General features: G+C 46.8%; 5 protein-coding genes across 5 annotated transcripts; 3 read left to right on the top strand and 2 right to left on the bottom strand.

Annotated features, from left to right (window-relative positions):
- Positions 1-1852: 1852 nt before the first annotated feature.
- N7520_009593 (putative 1-phosphatidylinositol-4,5-bisphosphate phosphodiesterase Plc1) lies at positions 1853-5344 on the top strand (the record flags this gene model as incomplete). The annotated part of the gene is made up of 1 exon (XM_057143527.1): positions 1853-5344. The coding sequence occupies one exon, from the start codon at positions 1853-1855 to the stop codon at positions 5342-5344; it is 3492 nt and encodes a 1163-aa protein (XP_056992815.1).
- A 1895-nt stretch (positions 5345-7239) lies between these two features.
- N7520_009594 (uncharacterized protein) lies at positions 7240-10180 on the top strand (the record flags this gene model as incomplete). The annotated part of the gene is made up of 5 exons (XM_057143528.1): positions 7240-7418; positions 7477-7684; positions 7734-8164; positions 8228-8586; positions 8631-10180. The coding sequence occupies 5 exons, from the start codon at positions 7240-7242 to the stop codon at positions 10178-10180; spliced, it is 2727 nt and encodes a 908-aa protein (XP_056992816.1).
- A 3582-nt stretch (positions 10181-13762) lies between these two features.
- N7520_009595 (uncharacterized protein) lies at positions 13763-14149 on the top strand (the record flags this gene model as incomplete). Its single annotated transcript, XM_057143529.1, has 2 exons — positions 13763-13978; positions 14039-14149. The coding sequence occupies 2 exons, from the start codon at positions 13763-13765 to the stop codon at positions 14147-14149; spliced, it is 327 nt and encodes a 108-aa protein (XP_056992817.1).
- Positions 14150-14705: 556 nt separating this feature from the next.
- Positions 14706-15041, bottom strand: N7520_009596 (uncharacterized protein; the record flags this gene model as incomplete). The annotated part of the gene is made up of 1 exon (XM_057143530.1): positions 14706-15041. One exon carries the CDS (start codon positions 15039-15041, stop codon positions 14706-14708), a length of 336 nt encoding a protein of 111 aa, XP_056992818.1.
- Positions 15042-15935: 894 nt separating this feature from the next.
- On the bottom strand, positions 15936-16683 carry N7520_009597 (uncharacterized protein; the record flags this gene model as incomplete). Its single annotated transcript, XM_057143531.1, has 2 exons — positions 15936-16164; positions 16223-16683. 2 exons carry the CDS (start codon positions 16681-16683, stop codon positions 15936-15938), a joined length of 690 nt encoding a protein of 229 aa, XP_056992819.1.
- Between the last annotated feature and the right edge of the window lie 1137 nt (positions 16684-17820).

Consider the following 17820-nt stretch of genomic DNA (forward strand, 5'->3'; position numbering starts at 1 on the left):
TTCTAGTAAATTATTTAATTGAGGACGTGCCCTGACTTTCTTTTCTTTTTCTGTTCGCCCCCATTGGAACCCTGCTTCTAAGGTTCTATAATTTCGTGTTTCTTTTTTTAAACATCCTTTAGCCTCATCCTGGCTATACATAGAACGGAAACATACTGGTTCTCTACGGAATACGCAAGTCTTTTCGTCTTAAGAATCATACCATATATCAAAACACTATACGGAGTACAGCAAATCATTTGGAACCGGAAACGTCCAAAAACATCCCAAAGTCAAAATTACGGGGTGTTTCCACTTGGTAATACCAGACCCACTTGGGACAAATTGATACCAAGTCAATACCAATACAGGTACTGAGTAAGTTAGAAGCAAGAAGTGACCAGTACCCACTCCAGCTTCAAGTCCAGCGGAATCTCTGGGATTGGATTTCATTTGAACATTTATTTTTCCTGCTTTTTCCCCTTTCCTTAAAATCCTCAACTTCAAATCTTCAAATCTTCATCTTCTCATTCCTTTCCAGGTTCAGTGAAAATAAGGACAACGCCGGTTTTGTTCTACTCGGCTTCTTTGTCAATTACCTGCAGTTCCCGCATACCTAGTGGCTACCACGTAACCGTGCAGCAACTGGATCAGCTCACCAAAAAAAACCCCAAATTATTCAAAGGATATTAAAATCGACCGACACTAAAAAAAACCCCAATTTTCACTCTAAAAATCAACATCGGAAACTTCTCTAGGCTCTTCGCCGATTACTCGTTTCCTTTTTGGACGGCCTGCATCCACTGCGTTGGCAGTGTCGCAATTCCCGTTTTTCCTTCATCGCATTCGCCGCCCTCAACCTATTTGCGCCGCAAACTTCCCTGCGCCAAAGCACGGGTACTCCCATTGCCCATTGCATCCTTAGTCTCCAAATCGTCAGCCAATCGAAGAGTCGCAAGGCGAACTAAGGTCATAATCCCTGGTCATTTTTTTTTCTCGACACAGCTTTCCTGGCGCCGCCTTCCGAACACGCGACTGCAACCTTTTCTGGGGCTCTTCCTGATCGCCGGGATTGAATCCGCATATGCGCGCATCGTCCGGCCTCTAACTTGCGTTGTCAATCCTCCTGTCTCCACCGAAGCACAAGCAAAAGCACAAGCACACGGCGCATTGCCTCTCCCTGGTTCGCCCAGTCGTTACTCGATCAATTGGTCCATTCTGCAACCGTTCAGAACCCCTCTCGCGTGCAGCTTTCCCCACGCAATCGGCAGATCGACAGAAAGAGAGGGGTCACTGTGTGGTTATCAAGGGACTTCAGCTGGGTTCCCGAAAGAAGAAGCCTACATATCTGCGGACCGGAACCTTGGCTTTGGAGATCATTCCTATCCGGTCTGATCCCCTCTTGCCCAGGGTGACGTCTACTGTGGTTAGCATCGGGCTACCTTTTTCCTGATAGATCAGCCATTGCAACGGGGCCAGTGCCCTTTGCAATTGTTATCTGGGACTTCTCCCCGATTCTGATTATCTTATCCAAAGTCTCTTGCTTTTTCTCGGCTTTTCTCCGTGAGGTGCTCTCCGGCAGGGCTCTCCGCATTAAATTCTAGTCAGGCCAAAATGCAGATTTCAAGAACGAGTCATCTCTGCTGAGGAACGTGGCTGAACTATCATCTCTGCTTTTCTGACTGTGTCAGGATCCGTTTTCTTCCCTAGTCTCGGATCTCTTTCCAATCCTAGCTTCTATCAATTTTGAGCGGCCGGCTGGTTCCCTGCCCTTTATAAGAGTCCAGGTGACTCGGGCATTGGCTCGCTTTACGACCTCCCAAAATATTTTTTCCTTTATCGACAGCTGAGCTGTCCTGATAACACATTCAACATGGCCTACACGGCGACTTCACCACCGGCTCTGGATGCCGACTCCCACCCCAGCTTAACACTTGCTACCTCACTCACCCGATCTACTTCTCTCCACCATGTTATTACCTCACTACCGGGGCAGAATGGTTCTGCCACGCCATCTTTTACCTCATCTCCCACATCTACTCCCGCCTCCGCATACTTCGCACCTAACACACCAAATGGCTTCACACCCGCCGGCACTCCGCTACAACCACCCAGCGAGGGACCACGAGGCCGCAACTTTGAATACCCTCTACAGATACCTGCTCCGCTTGAGCTTGGCGAATCCATGATGGCGATTCCTGGCAACCCGAGCTCCCTAAACTCTAATGACTGGATTGCCCCGAGCTCAAAGGGACCTGGCTTGATGCGGAGGATATCTCGGGGTGCGGCCAACAAGCTCACTCGAAGGAGACAATCTGCTTCTCAGAACGAAAAACGAGATCGAAGCTCCGGTCCCGTGATCATGCGCCGACGCAGTGATAGCAAGACAGGCCCTCAGCCTGGTCGAGACAACGCATTGGACTCTAGCAATGAGGATGAAGCTAGTGAAGCGTTGGACGGCCTGGGTGCGTGGGCTGGCTCTGAGCCCTCTAGCCTCCGCAGCGAAAGCCGAATGGCGTCTGCTCGCGAGGTTGGTGCTGCTGCTGCCGCCGTGGCTGCCGCCGCTGTCGTTGCACCTAAGGTGGATTCCGCGCTGCAGCGTGGAACTATCCTGACCAAGCTCACGAAGAAACGGCGCAAGCAAGTGCGCTTCTTTTTGGACTTGGATGCTGGCAAGGTCTTTTGGGATCTTTCAAACCCCGCAAAGCGTTTTTACATTGACGATATCAAAGAAATTCGTGTGGGTGCGGACGCCCGCAACTACCGTGAAGAACATCAAATTCCTGAGGATGCGGAGCGGAGGTGGTTTACCATTGTAATCGCGGATTCGGGGAGCTTCAAGGGCCGAACAGTGAAGACCCTCCACCTCATTGCCCCTTCTGACCACGTGTTTGAGCTGTGGACTACCACATTAGAGCACATTGCCCGGTACCGGATCGGTCTGATGGCTGGTATGGCCGGCTCTGGCCAAAGTGAGACTGTCATTCAAGCTCATTGGCAACGTGAAATGTCACGACTATTCCCGCAGGGACCTCTTCCTGGCGAGGAACAAGGTCTTGACTTCTCCGCCGTCGAAACTGTTTGCCGGACTCTGCACATTAACTGCTCGAAGAACATGCTTCGGGCACAATTTAGTAAAGCGGACGCTTCTCGAAACAACAAGTTGGACTACCCTGCATTCAAAGATTTCCTCTCACGCCTGAAGGAGCGCAAGGACGTTAAGGAGGTCTACAAGAGCCGTTCCAAGGACCCAAAGATTGGCATGACCCAGGACGAGTTCTTGGGATTTCTTCATGACGTGCAGAAAGAGGATGTCGATTCCGATCGCACTTACTGGGTTGCGCTGTTCGACAAATTCGTTCGCCGATCCAAGCGTGGCTCTGAGGTCTCTGAGGTCTCTGAACTAACACCTACTCCGACTCGCATGGATCTTGATACATTCTCCTCTTATCTGGCTTCTTCGAGCAACGGCATCTACGCATCCCGTGCCCCCCAGTCCAGATTTGACCGCCCGTTGAACGAGTATTTCATTTCGAGCTCTCACAATACCTATCTGCTTGGCCGTCAAGTTGCCGGAGCTTCGAGCACTGAGGCATACATTAGCGCACTTCAGCAAGGTTGCCGTTGTGTTGAGATCGACTGTTGGGATGGTGCCGATGGCCGTCCAATTGTGTCTCATGGACGAACCATGACCACTAGTGTCTTGTTTGCTGACTGCATTACGGTGATTAACCGATATGCCTTCATCTCATCCGCCTTCCCGCTCATCCTTTCCCTGGAGGTGCACTGTAACCCAGAGCAGCAGTTGGCCATGGTCAAGATTATGAAAGAAACCTTTAAGGAACAACTGATCCTTGAGCCAATCATGACCAACTACTTCATTCTGCCATCTCCAGAAGAGCTCAAGGGACGTATTTTGGTGAAGGTCAAGACTTGCGACGAGACGCAGAGCGATCCCCGCATCGACACTACCAGCACTGTCGGCACCCATGGCCGGAAGCGCAGCTCTAGTTCGCCGTTCATTCGCCCGACTCCCTCACCTGAGTCTCTCAATGGACCAATCCAATCACTTTCGAGCCCTCCTACGATGATTGGAGGTGCCGTTGATGGCATTGGCCCTCTTATCTCGCAAGACAGACGCTCTCTCACGGCAAACAGTATGAGTAGCGCCACAGAGGACAGCGACGGAGCATTGATCTCTGCCCACAGCGAGAAGAAGAAGCGACGACGCCAAAAGAGCAAGATCACCAAGCCTCTCTCAGACCTTGGTGTCTACACTCGCGGCTACAAGTGGCACAGCTTTTCTTCGCCGGAGAGCAGAAAATACAACCACATCTACTCCTTTGCCGAGAGATCCTTCGAAAGCATTTGTCAGACCCACGACAACAAGGTTGCACTGGAATCTCATAATCGGAAATTCCTCACGCGCGTTTACCCTTCAGGTTTCCGACTTCGCTCATCCAACTTTGATCCTAACAAATTCTGGCGCCGCGGTGTGCAGATGGCGGCATTGAACTGGCAGACTTACGACATTGGAATGCAGATGAACCAAGCCATGTTCGCGGCTGGAACTGATCGCACTGGTTATATTCTTAAGCCCGAGAGCCTCCGCTTGCCAGTCCGGGATAACGACAACCAGAAGCGCAAGACGGAACGACGATTGGTTCGATTCTCCGTTGATGTGATCTCGGCGCAGCAGCTTCCTCGACCTCGGACTATTGGTCCGGAAGACAACATCAACCCCTATGTCGAGATTGAGATTTTCAGCGCTGATGACCGAGGCCAGAGCTTGGCGTTCGGTGAAGGTGGCATGGATGCCTCTGCGCGGAGCGGAAGGTCAGGCATTGGATACCCGCATCGTCGTCGCACCAAGATTGAGCAGAGCAACGGCTATAGCCCTGTCTTCAACGATCAGTTCAAGTTGTCTCTCGAGACCAAATACCCTGACCTGGTGTTCGTGCGTTGGACTGTCTGGAGCTCTTTGGATGGTCGTAGCGCTGGCAACAATAACAGCGTGCAGCTGGCTACCTTCACTGCTAAGCTCACTAGTCTGTCTCAGGGATATCGCTACCTACCTTTATACGATGGAAAGGGTGACCAATATTTGTTCTCGACTTTGTTTTGTCGGATCTCTAAACATGACCCTGTACCTGTTCAACGACTGGACTTGGAAGAACTCCGCGCCGAACGCATGGGCATCTTGCGACAAATTGGCCAGACAGTGTTCAAACGTTCTTCATCCACCGACCGTGAGAAGGATCAATGTCAAGATCGGAGTGATTCAGTGAGCCCTGAAGAAAAGGATAGCTCTCCAAGCCTCACTCCGACCATCTCCACTACATCTACCTCATCACTCGTGCCTTGAGCACACTCCCTCTACCCCTCTACAAATCTGCACCTACACTTGAACCATGAGTTCAAGCCAACCTCTCTCTCTCTCTCTCTCTCTCTCTCTCTCTCTCTCTCTCCTCCCTCCCATCTCCCCCTCTCGGCTCAAAGCCCAAACACTCTTTTGCATCTGATGAAATTCGTTCCATCTCTGCCTGTCAACATTATCACGGAATTTTTGTTTCCTACTGCCATACCCTGTCGCATCGATACCCCTTGTTTTATCCGTTGTGTATCATTCGTCATTTTCTCTGTACTATCTCCTGGAAGGCCATTTTGTACTGGCAGGGTATTTTGTTCTACTTTGCTTATCTCGTTATTTGCGTCTCATTTTACGGGCATGGGAATCATATCTGGAATTCAATTCTCAATTCGGTTTCTGCGGAACAGTCACCAACCATCCACCATCCATCACATCTGCGGGAGTCACATCAGGGAAAGGCATCGTGGCTGGTTCACCGGCGCAACATCATCACATTTTAATCGGGCATCTTGCGGCATTCATGTTTAAGGAAGGGACATCGGGGTCCCCATTCGCATTTTATTTCGGTTTCGGTTCGGTCATGGATCCAGGCGCTGATATTTACAGCCTTTACTTTTTGGTTCTGGCTTTGGTCTTTTTTCTTGCTATTCGTGGCTGAGTCATTATTTGGGATTTAGGATCGGATCAGATACTAAAGTTGAAGGTGGGCGAGAGAACTATAGCGCCTATTTACTGCTTTTGGTCTTATCCGCTTTCTTATCTTGATTGTTTTAATACATGACGCGCTGGATCGCATGGATACTTTTCATACTTTTTCCGGTCTCTCCACATTTCCATTAAAGGACTGTTTCAGTGATAGATCAATCTCAACATCATACCATAAACTTGCCATTATTTTCCCGTAGTTTTCCCCGGCAATTTCACTACTGAAAGCTTCTACCCCTGACCTTGAACAGTCCCGCATGCTCCTGTGGTCTTACAGGAACCACTGTCTATCGGATAATAAAAATCATCGATTCCCATGAGAACTAAGACCACCGGCCAATTTTCCAATGCTTGCTGTTGCATCTGATAAATATGGGGCCTTGGCTAGACGACAGCTTTTGCAAATGAACCGACTATCTTCAAATGACTTCCATCTTGAAGTCGAGCGGAGAGCCTCTGCATTTTGTACATTCTTATGTATATGGAAAGGGTTATGCAGAGGGCCGATGGATTCAAATGTTGGTTATGCAATTATGGTGCTGGCAATTTTGACCTACATTAATATTGGAGTGTACTTGAGATGCAATTCATGGTGCAACTTAATTTATCCCATTATTTAGGATCTCTCTAAAAGATTTCAAGTTGAACAGAGACAGTATCCAGCAATCTATGACCAGGTGTAGAGTTAATCTTCCGTGGCAGTTGAAGCAGTTGAATGTGCTCTTTTTACATCTAGAATATGGGGACCTGTGAAATCGACGCCGAAAATGACAGCTTTCGACGCCAGAAACGGCCTTCTTTCCACCCGTAACATTTGCAGGGGAGCCAGCGCTTCACCGCCCCTGTCCAGCACCATCACTATTTTGCACCCACCTAGCGTCTTTAGTCATCATCAACCGGCTCTGATGTTTGGAACTTGTTCGACATTCATTCCCTTAGATTCCACTTGCGACCGAAACGACGCCGAAAATGGCTTCCCTCTTTAGTCCCATCCAGGGTCCCTACCTCCTCGCCCTGCCTGGCTGGGCGCCTATAAGATGCTCGTTCCCCCCCCCTCTATCAATGTCCTCACAGCTCCCCAATTCTCTTCTCATCTGTTACTCCCGACTCCCAAATCGACTTCGCGAACCTTGCTGCTCGTGTTTCCAGATTCCACTCCTGGTCATTCATCTTTGCTTTCCCCAATGACAGGTTCACTCGTTCGGTCGGCTCAGAGTGAGGAGCACCAATACTGGACTGATCCCATCCTTTGCGAGGAAACTCGAGCCAGACTGGAACATTTCCGTCGTTCTGGATGGCTTCCTCCAAACTTCAAACCAAGGACCTTACAAGGTATTGCTGTTGTCGAACGCTACTGGCGAAAGTGAGTGTGGATATCTCCAGGATCAGGCACCGTGGATAGGTTTAACTCACGAGAATAGATTTTCCATTCAGTCGGAGGCGGACTATGTGGACCATCTTCTGCGGGAGGATCAAGCGATCTACATGAACTTTTTCGACTGGATGTCCAGAACATCACGAGAGAAAACTCTACAGTCTTACGATGAGTATTGGCGCCGCCTTTGCCAGTATTTTGAGCTGTTTGCTCGTCGCCGTGTCAATGAAGACGTCCGTAAGCAGATGCGACGAGTACGAGCATTTCTTCCCTGCTGCAGAGACGACGCTGATGGTGGCATAGTTTCTAGATGGTCCCTTCCCGGCCGAGCGCAAGATTCCCCGACGAACGAAGAACAAGAATACCCTGGATGTAGATGTCTTCTGTGCGATCTATCGTCATCACTGGGTCCATTCAAGGTTTTTTCGTCATGGAAACATGATTGTTCAGTTTGCTACAGTGCAGCTATGGTCTGCCATTACCGGGACTCGCCCCGGTGTCTTGCTTCCACAAAACACTTCTTTACCCGGCAACCCCTCCCTTGGCAAACGCAAACGAGCCCACGCGTTTGAGAGTGATCTTCCGAAGTATATTTCATCGAAGGACCTTCCGGACTCTGTCTGCTATCGTGATATTGAGCTTTTCTATTTAAAAGATCCTCAAAGCAAACGTGACGTTCTCTGTGCCATTATAGAGTTTCGCAATCTCAAAGGTCGGCCAGAAGGCGCCGATGGGTAAGGGTGCCACTATACCTCAAATTCATATTTAATTGATCTGACGCCTATGTTTCTTTTCAGGACCAAGTTTTTCATGCACGGTGACTATCAATTGGCATATTGCCCGATCGCTCAGATAGTCTCCTTCGCTTTCCGTGATGGGGCTTTTGTCAATACGGAACTCACACCAGAGCTAATTTGGAGGCTGCGAGTTCCTAAGCACACTTCGTCCCTTCCTCTTCGGTGGAAACCAGAAGTCCTGAACACTCCCATTCTTCGACGCTTTGAGCGCACTCCCTACGGCTACGAACTCCATGAGTCTTTATCGATGACCTATGAATCAAGTCGGGAAGCCCTCAAAGAGTTGGGCCGAGACGCCAAATTTGAAGACGATATTGGGCATTACAACTTTCGCCGTTGGACGGCAAATGAAGTAAATCGTAAGTTATTGTTGCGCCAAAATGAACATGCTATCATCATGAAGGCCAAGAAAGCTTTGTGTTACCGATCGATGTTGACGAGCAGCTTCTAGGGAATTTCACGAGCCAGGAGCGGCAAAGGGTGCTTGGTCAGTCTGGCGACGCCGTCTTTGAAAAACATTATCAATCACAATTCATTGGACGCGATCTCCAGCATGTCGTTCTTCTTCGACCATCTCAGGAAGGCCTCATACGTTTCGCCGGAAGTATGCTCAGGAAAAGGGATGTTCAAGCTCCGTATGAGCTTTCGAATACGCACAAGCGTGCAATTTGCCAAAACCCGGATCTTCTGCAGTTAAGACGAGAGAAGAGAGAGCTCGGGGCGGAGATGCGATCTCTGGCTGGCTCAATCAAAAAAGCTCGAGTTCCCTTTCCACACCTCCACCAAAAGCACGAAAATGTCAATAAAGAAATAGCGAAACTTCGAAAGAGGCTAGCAACTGACACGCGAGAGGCAGCTAGGAAACACCATTTCCAGAATGCGCCTGTACTTGAAATCGACAGACAGATAAAGCAACTCCTCGGTAAAACTGATGAAGCTTCTAGTGAAGCTCCGGAAAATGAAGACTCTGGTGATGTAACCTGGGAATTGCCTACTCCAGACTATGTCTTTGCCGAGCGGGCACGCCTGGTAGAAAACTTTTACGGACCCGACGCAGAGAACTTCGACGAGGACAAGCTACTCGCTCGACGCACCCAGGTTACTAAGGATATGGTTGCGCTATTGCGGCTTTCCGAACCGAGTAGGCGGGGTAATCGAGTCAATTGGAACATTGGCGATGAAGATGATGATTTGCTTGATCCGCCAGAGGAATCGCCTCCACTCGAGGAAGACTCTATGAATTGTCCAACCAATATATGTATCGTCTGCTGTGGTCTATCTCGCCAATCATCATTGAACCCTCCTCCGCATAAATTTCCTCCCGATCGACAGGATTCTCTTCGCCGCCACTTGATTGATACGCACCTGCAACATGCGCGCAACGGAATTAGCTGCAATTGGAAAACCTGTCGCGATGTCCCGCTGTTCAGCGACATCACCAAATTCCTGGCTCATGCTTCCACTGAACATTCGTATGATATCAAAATCAAATTGTGTCATCTCCCGCAGGCATCACAAACTAGCTGCAGCGACGTTTCATCCAGAGAAGCGTCTCCAGTGTCGGAGAATCGACAAAGGACTGAGACTCCCGCCTCCTCCGTCGACCTCGAGATGAAAAATATTGACCCACGCTTGTTGGAGGCACATCCTGTCCCCGTTGCGATGGCTTTGCAGACTCAGCCAGTTACTGAAGTTTTATCTACCTCTGGTGGATCATCTCATCCCAACTCAGCCGAAACTCCGATAAGACGAGCGACGAGAAGCACGGCAAAGGTGACAGAATTCGCTCCGACGCCAGAGACGGAATACCAACCTCAATATGTGAGGCGCTCATCTCGGAAAAAACGTCACGCAGAGCAGCAAGTATGTGGAGTAAAGGAGAAGAAGCGACTAAGCCACATGAAAGTTCCCAAAGGGCCTCCGCTGCGTCGATCAAAACGACTGCGGTCTTAGGCAGTTCATTCATCTGTTGTTAATTTTTCGAATGATTTCGGGTTCATGAGCTCACTTGTTAACTCTGTTTCTTGAATATTGGTTATATCGCAAATTTTTTCAAGCAGCAATGCTTCCACACTTGTAGCTAATACGCAATCTTGCACAGTAACGAACTGCAATACTGCGCATCTTGGGCTTTCGATCGCTTCAAGGACAACTTGCGAAGTTTTAACATCGTTCCAAGATTTTATTTAATACACGTTCGGAGCATCAATTCGGAATAGACTGAAGGAAGAGTAACTGCAGGACGCCAATTCGGGGATCTTTGGGGCTATCGAAGTCATGGATCGTCCATTCATTACCCTGGAGGATATGGGCACAGGTCAAGCATGACTTTGTCTGGAGGCCGCTGGAGATTGTGGCCCGATTCCTCATTCGTATTATCAACAGTTGGCTAAGGATAGTATTCAAGAAACGATATTCAATCACTAGTAAGTCAAACGAGGCTGATTATCTGGGCTTAGCGACCTTGATATCAGAGGCAAGAGACAGACATCCGTCAGAGTTGTACGATAGGGAGGGAGAACAATGTGCGTCCAAGACTTCTCGAAGGTGAGAGGAATCGACAAGATACCATTGCTCATCTGCGCTCTGAAGCTTCAAATCTTCTCACGAGTGGTGTGCAGAAAATTGGATCCCCAAGATCTGCACTATGGTGGCACAGTCGAGACTCTTCATGTCTCACATCCCTTCGCAAGATAAGCGCTTTAAAGCACAGCGAGATCTTGATCCGTCACTAGTATCGGCCTTGGATAACGCGAAGCCTGAGGAAGTCAGTTATATCTCTCAAATCAAAGAACGCTTATGGCCAACTCACCAGTTCAGAACGAAGAAAAGCCCAAAATCCGGAAGCGTCCGCTGAGAAAATGAACACTTGGCCCGTTTCACGTAAACGTATACCCAGACAGACATCTGCGTCACACATTTTGCTATATTCGCATGCTTTCTTCATCAGACTTGATTTACGGCGACATTGTTTCTGGCGTTTTGCTTTCCTACTCGAACCAGATCGACTTGGTCGGGTGTTTGAAGTGGTAGTCATTGTGGAGTTGCCTTTGACGGCGAGTAGAGTAATTTCTTGAATGTGTTTTTTGGGAAGAAAGAGAAGTGAAAGGAGCCAGCCAGTTTCAAATTAAATAGTCTTAATTTCTCTTTCCATTTTCTTTGGGTTGTTCTTCTTTCAACGGTCCTGAGTTACTAGTATCTTTCTAAGTGTCGCGTTGAAAGATTAAGATCGTCAACTGTTACCTGTTCCACTCTTCAAGCCTTCTGCTTCCTCTGTCCTTTACATTGAAGCAAAGGCCTATGGGCCAACGGCCATATACGCCTGCAGCTCGAGACATAAAAGGTGAAAGAAGGAAGGTAAACACATAGTGACTACTCGATTTTATATTGAAAATATAACCTACTGTGACAACTGAAATTTGATAATGACCACTTCGTCAGAATTGGAGTGAACAGTTTATCGCTGGTGGAAACGCACGAGCATTCAAGTTAGTGAAGAAAGAATGACCGACAAGATCTTCGCAATGCCGTTTTTTATTTCACCAGCGTTTGACGATATATTCATCCAACGTAGGTTGGGTATATGCCATGGCTAACGCGAGTCTTGAGCGAGCCCGCTCACCCGAGTCTTCCCTTAATAACGACCTCGTCTTTTCATCACTGATACTGGCATGTACACAGGCTCGCAAATCCTTGGACATGCCCGCAACTCAATAATTCAAGCTTTTGTACTAAGCTGCATCGACCTGTATGATTCTGGTCTTCGCACAGCCAATCATCGGTCAAAAAGAACAATCTCTAGCAAGCTCGGTCCTACATCTCGGATCTATCAGGGACATTGTATTCACAAAGAAACAGGATGATCGCATACATGATCTACGTAGGACTCACATGATGCGTATGGGATTTTATAACGCGAGGAGGCCATAAGTATATCGTATAGCCACTCGAAACTGATTTCCATGGGCGTGGCTCTGTTCCTCCTTACCAGCCTCATATATCAATAATCAACTGCCTCGCGACAAGATATTCTCAAATGCCATTCCAAGTCAAAGTGCTAAAAAGAGCAAGAATGATCTCATCTGAGGACATCAACTAAAGCTATTCCTATCGCATTCATTCCAGATATCGTTAATAGTGTTTGAACGCTATACACTTGAATACCCCACTATATGTAATCAAAAGTATGCAATGCATATAATCATAAAATACTCGCCATGTTCCTGCCAATTCTTGTCTGTACAAAAGGCGTCGTGCACTGCCGTAGACCGGCTTGGGCCCTGAGGCAACAATACCTGCTAATTTATGCAGATGGCAGAATGGCAGAATTATCCAACCTATAGTTCCGGCAGAATTCTACCCTTTGATATTCTGCCAGTAGTTCAAATCCCATGTTCCGGGATTGACACGGCAGAAAATTACTCAGCATTTTTTTGCCCGGTCTATCTACATCTCTCTTACTGCCGGCAGAAATGGTACTGTATTGAAGATGTATTAATCTGTCATCAATTACGATACTGAGTATAATACTGTAAAATACCAAAAGCCACCCAAAGCCATCATCCCACCTTACGAATCACGACTATCATTTGACGATTAGATCCAAGTTCTCATTGAAAACTCGAATAAATCTACCATTAGAGCCACTCTCTAGCTTATGCTAAAAGACTCTGCCAGCTCCGGGGTGGAACGAACGACCCTTGGCTGTTTCCGGGACGTAGGGCCAGCGATGAAATGAAAACGCAATATGGTTCAGTTCTTGGACCATTAGTCCTTCATTAAAAAATACAATCATCTTTCGACCGGTAAGTTGCAGTCGCGTTACCAAAAAGCCATGGTTGAGAATGAGAATCGAGATGTACGATCCTGGTAATGCTGGCAGCCCTTTTCCGATTACTAGAATACATACCAAAAGGTATCGTCCTTCCAGGCAAGGTGGAAGCAATATGTGCATTTTGATCATGAAGTTATGCAAAATGCATTTGCTTGATCTGTTTATTTCATTTGGCCTTTCCCGGGGGCTTCTCTCACCACCAGAGTTACCTTTTTTTTTCCTGTATCATCATTGAATTCGGAAACACAATCCTTTTCTTCAGTAGCTAAGTGGTACATCTCAGCTATTCAGATGATCATGAAGACTGGTACAAAGTGCATGCAAATATAATATACGTGTGCACAGGCCTATATGTAAGTGACACGCATCACACGCTCAATGACATGAACACCGAAGCATCGTTTATCCTGGTCAAGGCGTTGAATATGGTGAAGGTGACCATGACAAGGCCATTAAAGACATTCTTCACTTCACATTCGACGACTTGAACCTCAGCCTGTTGATAAATTGAAATACTATCTGATAAAGATGCTATAATATGATATCTTTACTCAAAAATCCCATGTCCACAATTGAACTCTCTTGAAACATATTCTGTTCAGACATCGGGCTGAATAAACTTTTGCAACGATCCATCAGTTCTATTTATTCTCTCAGCATTGACAGCTCAGCAATTTCCTTTCACTATTTTATCAGCCATCATGACCAGCCCTGAAAATGTTCTTTTGAATTGGGAGTCAGAGGGTACGGACACCTGTACTCCTTCCGAGAAATCCTCTACGGTACCCTCGGAGACAAGTACCGACCGTGATTTCATCGCTTCTGATTCAGAAAGCTTGTCTCATGCTTCGCATAATTCATCGGATGCTTTGTATCTTTTTCAAGGGCATTCGTCTGAGGAAGAGTATGGTGTTCAGGTAAGTGCATTGTGATATATTCTCAATCATGTCGCTAATCTAGTGAACATCTCATGATAGGACGGAAAAGTTCCAATCAAAACAATCGCGCGACAATCAGTCATGCTGAATGGCCAACCTATCACCAAGTATCTTGTTCTGTGGTACTCGTGGGAAGATGATGAGATGTGAGAGGCTCATGATATGTTGGGACCAGCAAACAATCGCTATCAAGGCTCATAAGTGAGTATAACCGACATGCAGAATTGACCCTGCGAGCATTGATTTCTCTATCCAAATGTGTTACGTTAATTTACTTCCGTCTGATGTCTCCGTTAAAAACCAAATTGTAAAAGATTGCAAAGTCGCGATTCCGAAGTGAATCTCAATTTTGCGATTTGTTTCTGATCAAATCCGGCCTTCTATCACATTAAGTCCTTCGATGTATGACGCATTCCTGTTTCTCTTATATCAAGGGTGTACCTGCCTTACAGTACTGTATGTTTTCTCACATTTTCCCATCCATTGATAGAATAACATGCCTGACTGATTATCAATTGATGGAAAGCCTTACTTTTCTAAGGACCCTGCATTTCTTCAAAGCATTATCGACACCGGGCTTGTCACTTTGTAGTTTTCTCACATTATCTGTGTTCGCCGCTATATGATTCGGACTCCTCACTATAGCATGCTCGGTGTTTCCAAACTTCCACATGGTTCATACTAGAACGCAAGCTATCACATGACCCTAGAGAAAGACATGTTTGATGAGAAGTAAAATCCAGAAGAGTCTCCAGAGTCGTAAGGCATTCAAAAGTGCTTTTCCAGCCGATCCCTCCATTGTTGCACTAGGTGCGGTATTCGTCGCTGTCCGTGCACCTTGTCCAACGGCATGGGATGTAGTAGTGACAGCAGGTACACTCAGAGTTGGCAGGTTGAACGTGGGAATGATCAATGACAAAGGCACATCGGCAGTATTCCAGTGTAGTTCTGCAGTTGTGTCAAGTTCCTTAGGCGCAGCAATGTTGTTTTCGGTACATGCGATGGAAGCTCCATTGATCATGTCGTTGCCGCATGGAAACATTCTGATGATAGATAAGTAAGACGTTGACTTGATCAAGAAATTAGGGTAGGGGGCCAACTTGGACTCGACTACAGACTTCATGAACATTTAATGGCTCTGAGATAATGCTGTACCAAAAATGTACATTTTTGTGTGTCCGGATTCAGTAAATCGAAAATGGTTGAATGTGTCTGTTCAATCTTTGGTGCAGGACTCGTTTTTTAAGTTGAATTTTGGACTGAAAAACAACAGTTTGGAATGATCATCAGTTGACAAGTGCTAGAATATTCGTGTGAAAATATAATACTGCGCATTTTTATAGCTATAGTATGCAGTTCCCTATGATCAACTTCTTCCAGCGCCATATTTCAACTGTTGTAGAAGCTATAATTTGTTAGAGATTGTTTGTGGCAAGAAACTGAGAATGAAGAATTGAGACTCATTTTTCGAAATTTTCGAGTCGTCACCGTTGGGCTAGCCAGCATTGTCGTGAGAGATCTTGAATTATTCTATCCTTTCCTACCTTTCACTGTTTGCTTTCGGAAGGGCTGCGTAGGCCTAACTTATGTTATTCACAGTTCCACCAGCACTATACCTATGCTCTCTGGGCGGCAAGGCTCATAATAAGAAAGTAACACCTTTCATTGCTTATTCTACACTTTCAACAATCAGACTTGACATTGAGGTGAAGTACGAAACAAGGTGTTTATAGCAAATAGCATAGCAAGAACATAATGTTGCATCTACTACTCAATCTTCAGCATTCACGCAGTCCACTGTATCCCCACCATGATTTGTATCTCCGATATTCAAATGACAATGACAATACGAAAAAAAAGTTCAGAGAACATCCTTACTATTCCTTTCAATCTTCTTCACACACCATTCTCAGATTGATACCAGCCCCTTGACTTACTATTCTGGCCTCGACGAAGGCAAAACAAAAGTGAAGACCGCGTCATCTCGTTTGATCTTTTCCAGAAGGTGAAATTTATAGAAACACAACAGTGCCAGAGAGATAATAAGAGTCGCCCCAGTGGCGACAGTAGTGACGATAGCCATCACAGACCAATCTCCCCGCTGAGAAGCGCAGACGTTGATAATTGTAGTCAATAGCCCAGCAGCGGCGTTCAGCGAAATCGGCCTATTGATTAATCAGTTTCAAATACCCTGGTGGTGGTGCGAGTGGAGCAGTAACTTACGTGAAAAGCCTATTGATCAACCATATGTAATTGCTTCTGAGCTTCGCAAAATGCAAAAGCCATGCGAAAGCCGCAAGACCTCCGAGAAGGAGACAACAGGAAATGGAGAGCAATGGAGGATTCTGGATCGTGTGCAACACTGTTCGACCGGCTTTGTTGGCTTGTAAAACATGTTCTACCTGATCAGAGCTTTGAAGAGAGGTGAACGTGCCTGGAACGACCAGGTAGCCAGCGAGCAAAGCCCAGTTAGCCGCACTGACAGTGACGTTGAAGATAAAATCCATTTCCTCCTCTTCTCTAAGCATTTTCGCATAGGGAGTCTCATTGATACAGCGAGTGGGCAAATGATTGTTTGCCTTGGGCGACACACATTCCTCATTCGGGAGGCTGCGTACATGTGCAGGCTTCGCCCATGGGACATAGACGCTTGGTTTCGCAGAGTTATGCATGGCAGACTTCATTTCAAGACGTCTATGTTGCCGATGAATTTCCAATCGAGGGTAAAGGCACAAGTCAGCGTGGATTTCCCAGATTTATAGTACTTTCACATTCATATGGTGCGGAAACCCCGTACTGATCTTATCAACAAAGGGACTTCAAGTTCCTAAGTCGCTTTAGGTCAGCACGTTTCAATAGTCACTCGGAGTCATTTTCCAGAGTCGATTCAGTCTGTCTCTCAATCCAGCGGCCCAGTCTCACAAACAGAAAAACTGAGGAGGGTCTCTTATGATAGGGCCAACATAAATACAACCAAGTAAAATATTAGTATCCATGCCGCTTTGAAATTTTAAAGAAGTGTCTCAGTATCTCCGAGATTATCTGAAATGCGATACCCTTTTGTATCCATAACTCCGCGAGTCGGTATCATGTCCATGGAAGCTTTGAAATTTTCACCCCAGCAGTCTCAGGAACATAAATCAAAGCGAACGTTGTTGAACAGTAGAATTTTTCTGGCCAATCGTGATCGCGATAGGTCAAAGACTGAAGGTGATTAGCCTTTGTTTTACCATCTTACATTCCGTAGACCTGCAATCCTGTGTCGCCACCGCTCCTGCGTGATCTCAACCCGTAGTTCATCGACGTAAAAACAAAGAATCATATTCTTGGTGCTTCATATCTTCGATTCTATTTTCACCTTCATTCTAACGATCTCGAAGCTCAATTAGTCCTGACCTTGCCTATCCGTACTTTTGCTACCCCATTACGGCAAATTTCAACGATCGAAAACTGCTAGCAATAGTAGCAGATTGTCAAATGCCCCAAATCCCTGACTGCTGGTGACTAGGAGAACAACTGTGAAGGTCATTCTCCTACTGTAACTCTGCCTTTTCAAAAGCCCCACGCGCCTCCTTCTCATAGCAACGATGGGTCATAAGAAGAAATTACTGGTATGGTTTAAGCACAGTCCAATAGATATGGCAGATTTGGAAGTTGGATATTTTCCGTGTCCTTCAGACTTTCCGCTTTCCAAGAACTGTAAAAGATACTTCCTGGGAGGCCGACCCCTGTGGTAGAGCATTTCAAATTAACTATGAGATCCGCGGTACCCTTACAAATTGACTTCGGCGCAGCTTCGCCAACCCACCCAAATTGATAGT

The sequence above is a fragment of the Penicillium odoratum genome (assembly GCF_028828045.1).
Source record: "Penicillium odoratum strain IBT 22623 chromosome Unknown utg000006l_segment0_segment0, whole genome shotgun sequence".
Lineage (NCBI taxonomy): Eukaryota > Fungi > Ascomycota > Eurotiomycetes > Eurotiales > Aspergillaceae > Penicillium > Penicillium odoratum.